The sequence below is a fragment of the Aulonocara stuartgranti genome (assembly GCF_965226115.1).
Source record: "Aulonocara stuartgranti genome assembly, chromosome: 12".
In the NCBI taxonomy this organism is placed as follows: Eukaryota; Metazoa; Chordata; class Actinopteri; order Cichliformes; family Cichlidae; genus Aulonocara; species Aulonocara stuartgranti.
In genome coordinates, this window is record NC_138948.1 from 28,867,352 (window position 1) to 28,879,464 (window position 12,113).

General features: G+C 43.5%; 1 protein-coding gene across 1 annotated transcript in view; it reads left to right on the forward strand.

Annotated features, from left to right (window-relative positions):
- The window catches only part of LOC309719252 (voltage-dependent N-type calcium channel subunit alpha-1B-like), a 327,817-nt gene that overhangs the window by 225,225 nt on the left and 90,479 nt on the right, over nt 1–12,113 (forward strand). The window contains exons 32-36 of the mRNA XM_082555244.1: nt 5,661–5,771; nt 5,864–5,947; nt 8,444–8,560; nt 8,736–8,801; nt 8,892–8,983. Coding sequence (XP_082411370.1) covers nt 5,661–5,771; nt 5,864–5,947; nt 8,444–8,560; nt 8,736–8,801; nt 8,892–8,983 — 470 coding nt within the window. The remainder of the gene's footprint in view (nt 1–5,660; nt 5,772–5,863; nt 5,948–8,443; nt 8,561–8,735; nt 8,802–8,891; nt 8,984–12,113) is intronic.

Sequence of the window (12,113 nt, forward strand, 5' to 3'; positions counted from 1 at the left end):
CTTTTTAAAGAGGTGCCTGTAGCTGATATTTGTGCGGCAGCTAGTTGGGCATCACTGCACACTTTTGTGCGGTTTTATCGGTTGGACGTTACAGCCCCTTCGGTGGCTCATACTGTTCTTTCTGCTGGGTCTACCGCTCACTAAGGATGTCTTGGTCTGATTCCGGTTCGGTGGCTGCTCTGTGGGGCGTGTATATATGTCCCATACTTATGTGTTGTACCGAGTGAATCGACTGAAAGGGACGAATAGTTATGTCTATAATTTCTGTTCCCTGAAGGAGAGGAACGAGGTACAACACAAGGTGGCCCCACTGAGCAGTTTGGCTCAGTGAAGAGCGGCTATTGAACTGAGGGATGACTGTGATGACAGCGGCTATATGTGCAGGTGGGGCCGTGCGCGTCATCTGCCTTAAAGGTGTGAATAAAGATTTCTTCAGCCAGGACACTCAAGGGCGTGATATCCCATACTTATGTGTTGTACCTTGTTCCTCTCCTTCAGGGAACAGAAGTTATAGACATAACTATTAGTTGTGTAGAACAGGTCCTCGGGATATTCACCTTTTGAAAATGATTTTGATGGGAGTTAGGGTCTTGGATTTAGAAGCAATTGTTCAACAGGTGCACCGAGGCAGATTTGACAGGGTTTTGCCACAGAGTAGTTGTATATCAGTAGTTAGTCCTGGACAACTGGATCAAGCATTCTGATTGGCCCATGAAATTCAGGCTTCTGTTTGATTGGTGGATTTGTTTTTAGCAGATAGGGGGTTCAAACCTGGGCATTTGGAGTCAGTTGATGACTTTAAGAATCATCCTTTCTGACTGGATCATTAAAACTTACAGCATTGATCTTTCTGTAGTGAGTTCTCCCACATTTCAGTGATTTGGTGATTAAAAGAATATGAACTTTTAATATTCATTCAGATGCTTTGTGACTCAAAACTGCTTTCAAACTTCTTCTGTGTTAACATCAGCCTTTAGCAGTTCTGCACTTTTGTTTTCAGGTGAATAATTCTGTATTTTTCATCTCATTAAACATTTTTTTACTTAAATTCAGCATTTATTTCATTTCAGCTCAAAACATTCAGCTATCAGCAATCACACTGCAGTTTCTTCAGAAAATGGATTTTCTAGTTTTCATTAGTGTTACACCCCGGCCTAGGCAACCGGCGTGCAACGTATGAAAATAAAAAGAAAAAAAAAAACACACGAGAAACAAACTAAAGCTCTCCACCAAAATCCCAAAACGAAGGTGTCTCAAACGAAAATATTAACAAACCCATTCACAGCTATTCACAACAGACTATTTATTTACATCAAAACACCAAACTATTTACAACACGGGGGAGATCGCGACCATGACACACTGAAACACAGGGTTTAAATACATAGAAGGAGCAATCAGGGAATGGACCACAGGAGGGAAACACAGCTGGGGCAAATTAGAACTGACGAGACAGGGAAAATGTAAACTGAACACACTAAGATAAGACAGACTTTCAAAGTAAAGCAGGAAACACATTACAGTCACGCCTAAAACAAAACACTGACAACACCGAATCGTAACAGTTCCCCCTACCCAAAAATCAAACATGTAACCCCAAGTGAAATGTTTGATCAAAACCGGATGAAGGCTGGTGGAGGCTGGAGCGGTCCCACGGACCCTCCAGCGAAGACGGATGAAGTCCGGAGCGGTCCCACGGACCCTCCAGCGAAGGCAGACGAAGGCTGGAGCGGTGCCTCGGACCCTCCAGCGAAGACAAACGAAGACTGAAGCGGTGCCTCGGACCCTCCAGCAAAGGCAGACGAAGGCCGGAGCGGTGCCTCGGACCCTCCAGCGAAGGCGGACGAAGGCTGAAGCGGTCCCTCCAACGGACCCTCCAGCGAAGACGGACGAAGGCTGATGAAGGCTGGAGCGGTCCCACTGACCCTCCAGCAGACGACGAAGGCTGGAGCGGTGCCTCGGACCCTCCAGCGAAGACAAACGAAGACTGAAGCGGTGCCTCGGACCCTCCAGCGAAGGCGGATGAAGGCTGGAGCGGTCCCACGAACCCTCCAGCGACGACAAAGGCTGGGGCGGTCCCACGGACCCTCCCCCCAGCGAAGGCGGATGAAGGCAGACGAAGCTGATGGAGGCTGGAGCGGTCCCACTGACCCTCCAGCAGACGACGAAGGCTGGAGCGGTCCCTCGGACCCTCCAGCGAAGGCGGATGAAGGCTGGAGCGGTCCCTCGGAACCTCCAGCGAAGACGGACAGCTGAAGCGAAGGCAGACGAAGATGATGAAGGCTGGAGCGGTCCCACTGACCCTCCAGCAGACGACGAAGGCTGGAGCGGTCCCTCGGACCCTCCAGCGAAGGCGGATGAAGGCTGGAGCGGTCCCACGGACCCTCCAGCGACGACAAAGGCTGGGGCGGTCCCACGGACCCTCCCCCCAGCGAAGGCGGATGAAGGCAGACGAAGCTGATGGAGGCTGGAGCGGTCCCACGGACCCTCCAGCAGACGACGAAGGCTGGTGCGGTCCCCCGGACCCTCCAGCAGAGGCGGATGAAGGCTGGAGCGGTCCCTCGGACGCTCCAGCGAAGGCGGATGAGCAGCCCACCAGCTGCACACACGGACACGCAGCCCACCAGCTGCACACACGGACACGCAGCCCACCAGCTGCAGAAGGCTGGAGCGGTCCCTCGGATCCTCCAGCGAAGGCGGATGAAGGCTGGAGCGGTCCCTCGGATCCTCCAGCGAAGACAGACGAGCAGCTCACCAGCTGCACACACGGACACGCAGTCCACCAGCTGCAGAAGGCTGGAGCGGTCCCTCGGATCCTCCAGCAAAGGCGGATGAAGGCTGGAGCGGTCCCTCGGATCCTCCAGCGAAGACAGACGAGCACTGAAGCGGACCTCGGACCCTCCAGCGATCCCGGACGAGCCCCCATATGTTACACCCCGGCCTAGGCAACCGGGGTGCAACGTAGAAAAACAAAGATAAGGAAAATAAAACCACGAAGGCTCTCCACCAAAATCCCAAAACGAAGGTGTCTCAAACGAAAATATTAACAAACCCATTCACAGCTATTTACAACAGACTATTTATTTACATCAAAACACCAAACTATTTACAACACGGGGGAGATCGCGACCATGACACACTGAAACACAGGGTTTAAATACATAGAAGGAGCAATCAGGGAATGGACCACAGGAGGGAAACACAGCTGGGGCAAATTAGAACTGACGAGACAGGGAAAATGTAAACTGAACACACTAAGATAAGACAGACTTTCAAAGTAAAGCAGGAAACACATTACGCCTAAAACAAAACACTGACAACACCGAATCGTAACATTAGCAATTTAGCAACATTGATGGTGGTGGTGGATGTGTCTATGTGTGAGTGAAAGGGAGAGCGAGAGACAGATTTTGTGTTATAACTTTCGTGTTAGACACACGCAAGTGTGAGCACTCGGGCCGTATAGTGTGAGACCCTGCATTGTTCTCTATGAACTTCTAACCCCTGAGAGTCAATCATACAGTTTGAGCAGGAGCTGAATAACGCGATTGAAAAAATCGCACAGTGTATGCCCAGCTTAAGGTAAAAAGAACTGATCCTAGCACTGAACCCTGTTGAACACCATAATTAACCTTAGTGTGTGAAGAGGACTCTCCATTTACAAAAAATAGGACTGTTAAATAACACAGACCACTGTCCACTGTCTGAGGCCATAAGAAGATTGTAACCTTGACTAATGCTTTTTCTGGACTGTACAGTACTGTTTCTGTACAGAAGAGAATGTTTAACAATCTAGTGTTTTACTCTTTGCTGCAGTTGTACATTCTATTCTGTCTTTTAATTTTTGTTTAAAACTTTTTTTGCTAATTTGTGCTTTGTTTTGGTGGTCTGGGAGGTGACACAGGCTACTTCCACACTAATGCGTTTTTGTTTGAAAACGCATAGTTTTCTCTCCGTTTTGGCCTCCCGTCCACACTGAGACAACGTTTTCACTCATGGAAAGTGCTCTATAAAATGCATACATTTGAAAACGTTGCTTTCGTGTCGCAGTGTGGACGCAGACTTTATAAAACGATGACGCATGTCAGTCATATGATGCAGTCATGTGTCCAATTAAACAGAGAAAGCGGAGGGCATTATACAGCAGTTGTTTTGTTTGCTCTCAATTTTGACAGCCCTATTAAAGATTGATATCAGTCTGTACATGCTCCAGATAGCTTTTCTTAAAATTCTTTAATTCTCACTCGCTTTTGCAACTTTGTACTTTTGTGTTACTCGCAGCAACAACTCCTCCTCATTGTTAGTCCATTTAAAAAACTCGGTGGTTTTCCTGTGGGACTGTGTTCCTTGTTCCTGTGTTTCTTGTTCCTTGCGACTGTGGACGTAGCCACAGTCCCAAGGGGATGGGGTTTTGGAGGGATAATAGTCCCATAATAGTCAAACACAAAGGGGCCCGGAGGTAATCCCTGATGAAACCCTACCCCCACCTTGAATCTTTCATTTCTACGTGTGAATTTCAAATTTTTTCTAATTTATACCATTGAGACCTGCTCTTAAAAACTAACATAGATGTAGCACTGTTTTTGTAGATGTTTTAAGAAATATGTGCGCAAAGTTTTTAGAACATGTTTAATTTAGTGGCATCTTGTACAGAACGTGATTTCGCCAAGATGCGATTAGTAGAATCAGTTAGCTAACTGAATTAGTTTCTGTTAGCTAACTAGCATCAGACCCAGTTCTTCATTGTCTGACTAGCTACACTGACATGGGAAAATCCACCTGTTAGCCTTAAGGTTCAGGTTTGTAAAAAACGTTTTGAATAAGGACAATGTGGAAGACAGCCCGTTTGATTCAGGTGACAGGTGGTTTACCGGGCCAACAAGCTAGAGTCAAAAACTCTTATTTTCCTCATCTAGCAGGGTGTTCAAAGCAGCACAATCAGGTGATGCGATAAGTGGTATTTTATGGAATAAAACAATCTTTCTTTTCCCAAGCAGATCCAAACAGTTTACACTAGTGATTAATACATTCACATCACATCACAAACATAACTGTGTTTTTTTTTTACTGAAGCAAAATCAGGAAATACATCAGCATATCTGCAGGAAAAATTGGTTAATATGTGTGGTAGGCGGAATTTCTGTTTCACTGCAACTAGCCAGACAACAGAGAGCCACTGAATGCTTAACAGTCAGAGAAAAGTGAATAGTGTATCCTTAGTTTTAACTTAAAATTCATGGTTGCAGCAAAGGGCAGCACAAAAGTGATCCACTTAAACTGATTTTTAGTTTTAGTGTCCTTTATTTACCCTGAGTTATTGTTTTTGTTAGTAGTTAGCTAACACAAACAGTGTCAGTCTATTACTAGCAACTAACCAACCCGGTGATGTCACATGTTTTAAAACCTTTAAGCACGTATTTCTTGAGTCCAGAGTTATAGTTATGTCAGTTTTTGAGAACAGGATATGTTATAAATTAGCCTTTCTACATGTATTGTCCACTTTCCTTCCATCTGTATCAAGATTTTCATATTTTAAGCACTATGGGGTATAGTCTCCATATAATGGACATAGAAGGAATGCATTAGCCTGACACACTAAGCTAATCGTTATTCGTCACCTTAAAATGTGCCTTAACGTCTCATTTGCCCTTCTCTTGTAGTTCTATGGAGCTCCAGAGTTCTATGAAGTAATGCTAAAGAACCTCAACATAGTGTTCACCACTCTCTTCTCTCTGGAATGTATTCTCAAGATCATTGCTTTTGGGCCATTGGTGGGTAGTCATTATAAAGCAACTCTAAATACTCTTAAAGGTAAAGCACAGCTCCTGATTTTATTTTTTGTTTTTTTGCTTTTTTTCTTCAGAACTACCTAAAGGATGCTTGGAACGTGTTTGACTTTGTGACAGTGTTGGGAAGCATTACTGACATCCTGGTGACGGAAATCAATGTAAGAGCACTTTTTCCCACCCACCTCACTCTCACTTAAATATTTCATGGGATACATAAAAACACTGCAGTTTAGAAAATTAACTGGGGCTTAGCAAGCAAGCTAACTAGCCAGTGGTCAGTCACATGGCAGAGTCGTGACAGAGGCTATATAGCTGGGGAAAAGGAAAGGATTTGAGGTAGTAATGTTTTGATACGATGCAATAATTACAGGACAGGTGTTTTTCTGAATCCACATTAGAGAGTAACCTTCAATGTGTGATATTTGGCTGAGTTATATTTTACAGTGTTTTTGCATATTTTGTGGGTAGTTTCTTTATTTATTCCAGACTTTTCAGTCTACTATAAGTATATCTTTATTATACTATACTATAAGTATATCTCTGTACACATGTGTGTATATGTATCTGCATACGATTATTTGCTGATTGTTATCAGTTTATGCTGTACAATATGACTGTTTGTGTTCTCTTGCCTCTCTTTCCCAACTCTTTCTGTCATTCTACACATTTGTTGTTGATTGTCGTCAATGGTGTTGGCATCCCATGGTCCAAAAACATCACTAGACTACGGTGAGTGGGTTTCTGTAAATAAAACTGTCCTATGATAAAAACATTTTCATGTTGGTGATGTAGGGAAAAGAAACCCTATAAACCTGCAGTTTACATCTTGCTAGCAGTCTAATGAACTTCTAGCAAGATTTAAACTGCATCTTAAGTCAGTAAACTTTATTTTACCCACAATATTTTTTGGATTGTCTTTAGACTTCACAAAAACATATTAGGGGACATCAGTACTTGATAGCCATGGTATCCAGGCTAAGAACATGTAACATACTTTAAATAAATAGTTTTAAATAAATAAACACTGTAAAATTCAAGTTTTTGCAATATGTGTATATATATCCACACACACACACACACATCCATTGAATGTCTCCCTAATTCTGAGTTCTCAAGGTTGGCAAGTATGGGGAATCACCCCATACTTGCTTAATTGGCGCAATTAAATTAACTTTAATGCACATGTAAAAAAAACAAAAACAAAACCAAAAAACACAGAAATCAATTATTTTTATACAATAATTTAATAGATTCAACATCTTTCTTCAACAGAATTGCAGACTGCACAGATGGTACCCTACCAAAGGAAAAAGTACTATAGCTTACTAGGGTATATATTAGACTTACATTAGCTACATAGAAAAGGATCCTGTTGTAGAAAGTAATATTAAATAAATTCTAACAATTCTAACAACAGCTTATCAAGCTTAAACGTGCTGCTGTTGTTCAGCCCCTGGTTTCCTCTTTCTGGTGCAAAGTGGGCCAAAAACAAACAAGAGAGACGGGAGTCGCGAAAGAAAAACTGATCAGCTGATCATTGATCAGTTTCATGATTGAAGTAGCAACAGGAGAGGGAGGGAGAGAGAAGAGGCGCATACTGCTCCCTAAGGTTATGAGCTGAGTTATGCCATGTCTCTCATTTTGTGAGGTGCTTTTGTGATATTTAATGGATGTGATTACATTTTTTTATTTCTCTCCGATATCCAATTCAGGAATTTAGGTCAGTATCGGACCGATACGTAATATCGGATCGGTCCATCCCTAGTCGTTGATGGTCATGATAATTGCGTATTAATGATCAAGAAACTGATCCCATGAGAAAAAATATTTTCTGCTTCAAATTGATGTCATTTAGGTATCTAAAAATCTTAGACAGGTTTGAATCTCAGTGAAAATGTCGTGAATGTGATAAATAAAAAGGACGTTACCTCGGATTTTTGAATTGATAACATCGGTGGATCTACTAAATACCTTGGACAAGTTTGACTCTGGGTGGCTGTAGCTCCGGTGGTAGAGGAGGTCACCTACAAACTGGAAAATTTGCGGTTCAATCCCAGTCTGCATGCCAAATGTCGTTGGTCAAGATACTAACCCCATGTTGCTCTCCAATGCATCCATTGGAGTATGAATGCCTGTGAATGTTAGATAGTAAGCAATAAGAACCAGCTTAGAAAAAAGTGCTTGGGTGAATGTACAAGTTGTATAAAGTACTTTGAGTGCTCAGAGTAGAAAAGCGCTAAATAAGAACCAGTCAATTTACCATTCACTCCCGGTGACCTTAACCTCAAGATCAGAGAAAGTTTTCTGAAAATCTTGTGAATGTAATAACTTGAGAACAAGGTCACATAAGATTTCAAAATTGGTACCATAGGTGTGTTTACTAGGAGGCTTCCTTTGCTCCTTTGTCAACCAGTCTGTGCACTGTTGTCTAAGGTTATGAGTAAATGGAGCCATCTGGAAAACCTTTGTGCCCCCTTTTAGTGATAATTCTTAAAGCACTGTGATGAACAGCATTTAGCGAAATTGAATGTATTGACCTTGTATGCTTTTGCCACATGTGATTGTTTGTAACCAGCTGACTTCCATAAGTGTGTTTAACATTGAGCAATGATATTTGGTGGGTAAGTGCTCCCTATCTTATCTGTGTCTAACAGGACAGGCTGCTCAACCTGAGCTTTCTGAGGCTCTTTAGAGCTGCTCGACTCATAAAGCTGCTGAGGCAGGGATACACCATCCGCATTTTGCTGTGGACCTTTGTTCAGTCTTTTAAGGTGCTCATAAACAGTACAATGCTTACACATTCTTGACTAGCCCTGATATTCACATTTTCTGTACACTTCCAAAGCCACATACAGCAATTTCCTGCACACACTTCTACACTGCCTAGAAGAACTCAGAGTGGGTATTTAAAATGAAATACGTTTTGTTTCCTGTTGTTGCCTTTAGGCCCTGCCTTATGTTTGTCTACTGATTGCCATGCTGTTCTTTATCTACGCCATCATTGGAATGCAGGTGTGTGATGCTACTCGGTCAGAGAATGTGATATTCATGCAGTAATTTACCATTACAATATTGTGGCCTGAATCCATGTTTCTGCTCTAGGTGTTTGGCAACATTGAGCTGAATGAGGATACAGCTATAAATCACCACAACAACTTCCGCACATTCCTTCAGGCTCTCATGCTACTGTTCAGGTATACATAACTTAAATATATACATTGGTCCATGAGCACATTAAGCAAAGAGTTTTATCACTCAGTTGTAAATGCTGATCGGGTTTGCTGTCATCTCACCAGGCAGTTTGTCAATGTGATAGTGCCTGAAGATGGCTGTTCAATGATTGTCATTCACAGTGGACATAGATGGCCTATTTTACTTGTTTTCAAACCATCTGTCCTCTGGGTCCAAAGTATGAACATTGGTAGTGTCCTTTATCCTTTAGCTCCAGATGTACAGCTGAGTCTTGTTGTGTCGAGGGGGCTCTTATATGTTGACGCCATCCATTTATGGAGTGGCTATTTGGTTGCTCCAACGTAGAGGTCCAAGCGCTCCTCGCTGCACTGCACATAATAAATTGCAAGCTCACAAAAAAGTTTTGTCTCACTCCTATTTCTTCTTATGCATGTTGAAGCTCTACTTGGAACCTTGTTAAAGTCCAACCATCCGGGCACTTGGTTATGGCGTTCCATCTTGCATCCTGCTGTTATGTGCAGGATTGTCTCAGGGGCATCTTTACACAGCCTTCACCTGGGGTCTTGCCTGGTATGGTAGACGTGAGCACGTGGTTTGTTGGGGCCATCTTCCTGATATTTGTTGTCTCATCCTGGACCGTGGTGCTAACACTCACCAGTTCCCGGCCTCCTTCCTTCCATTTAGCATACAGCTTCAGGGTGCTGGACTTGGACTGAAACCCTCCATGAATGATCAGGAGCTTCCTTGTCTTGATGTCAGTGGCCTTCTATGTCCTCCTTTCCCCAGCTTATTGTCCCAGCAGGGTTAATCATGGGCAGGGCGTAAGTGTTGATACCCCAGATCTTGTTCTTACCGTTCAGCTGACTCATCAGGACTTGCCTGACCCTCTGCAAGTACTTGATGGTTGCAGCTTTGCCAGCAGCCTCGTCATGGTTTCCATTTTCCTGTGGGATCCCCAGGTATTTGTAGTGGTCCTTTATGTCTGCATTGTTGCCTAGTTCGATCCCCCTTACTTCTGACTACCTTCCCTCTCTTTGTTATTGTTGGGTCTGTGTTTCCACAAGCCCCGCTAGTTTAGAGACTTATTCATCATGAAGAACACAAGACAATCAATTTACTTGCAAGGGAGGCCTCGTCAGTATCTCAGGAACGCACTTCGTATCCTACCACAAAATGACCCCAAATCCGGCCTCCGCTTGCTGCCTTTTATTGGGAAAACAGTTCAAACAATACACACCACAGCAAAAGCACCTCCCACCGTAAACCCCCCCAATGGTTCTAAGACAAGGCACTATGTGTGTGTATGTGTAAACATCTATATGCATGTGCAAGAACGTGTGTATGTGTATGTGAGAATGTGTGTATGTGTGTGTGTGTATGCATGTGAGAGTGTGTGTGTGTGTGTGTGTGTGTGTGTGTTTGAGTGAATGTGTGAGAATGTGTCTCTCTGTGTGCGTGACTTCTGTCACGGTTCAAATTTTGAGGAAGAGACATACGACTGAAAGTCCATAGTGGGTCAACACAAATTATTTTATTAAAACACCTATATGTGGTGAAGATAGGCTCTGTAAGGTTCTTTTGATTTGGAAGGAAAAACAAGTGCAGACAGAGTCTTCGGAGGTGTCTAAAAAGTGATTTATTAAACACACACAGTTTACACAGTGTGGGAAGCACTACGGTCTTCGCCTCTCTGCTCGTTACAGAAAGCTTTATAGCCATTATGACGTCAAGACAATTCCTGGACCTCTTCTCAGAACAACAACACTTTCCCAGGCTTGAAACCAGATGTTTCCAATCATCGGTATTTGGCAGCATAAACAATTGTGTACACGAGTGTGCAGTTTTGTGAGAGTGTAGGTCCAGGCCAACGAAAGTTCGGTGTCCTTATCTGACTTGGGCTGCCTGGACCTACAGCTATGCTGGTGCTATGCATGATAGAGTATTATATCTAGAATGTGTTTTATTCTGCGTGCTCTGGAATACAAGGAATACAAGATCACTCAGCAAACACCGTTAGCAGATTTACTAAATGATAAATGATACATGATAATATTGATGATAAACTGATGATAAGTGATGCAGACTAATGAAGTAATGATGAAATAATGACCGTACATGTGAATAATAACACAGTGACAGTAAAATAACATTCCTTGACCTGACAACTCCTCCTCTTGGGCTCGCTTGCGAGGCCAAAACAAATAAACACGTTATAACACTTATCAACCCCAACACCCCCGTTATTTTCCAATTTTCCCACAGTTTCATGATCACTGTTCCCAGGCTCTTTTTACCTTTACTTTAAACTTCGTGATAAGAGTATAAGGTTATGAGTATAAAAGTATGCGATTAACGTACAAAACTATTACGATTCCTTTAATCTCTTAATTATTTTAGACTAGAGCCCTAGCCTATCAGGAGCCTGGAATGAATTGATGCTTGGCGCGTGACGCTCCTCTTCTTTCTTCGTCTCCCCAGGTAGACTGCTGGGGAGAACCGCTGCACAGGGGGAGAGGATTATTCTGCCTCTATGTTCCCCCCCGTGTTACTTTGGGTGGAGCTTATTTCGAGTAAGCTCTCATCCGCCACTGCACATTGAGACCAATGGAACCAGGACTCACCCTTTCCCTTCAACCGAACCGCGCTGGTGGTACGAGCCGTCACCTCGAATGGCCCCGTCCACCTCGGATCTCTCCACTTTCGCTTAATGACCTTCAGCCACACAGCCTTGGCGTCGGGGACGGACCTGTCCACCGCATTCACCCCCACTCCAACCTGTTGTGTGAAACTAGACACAAGAGCTTTTAATTCTTTCCAACATTCCGCATGCTTTCTGTTACTTTTTATACTCTCTTCCGCCAGGACTGTTGTCCAAGGACCTGGAAACTGTCGTCCTGTCAACAGCTCATATGGTGTGAAACCTGTGGATTGATTAACACAGCATCTTATTATCATCAATGCAATTGGCAGGGCTGCAACCCAATTTAGCCCCGTCTGAGCAGAAATTTTAGCTATTTTGTTTTTCAGGTTTAGATTCATTCTTTCCACCTTCCCCTGGGACTGAGGATGATACAACGTCCCAAATCGGTGCTGCAACCCCAGCTTCTGTTCTACTTCTGCCAAATCTTTATT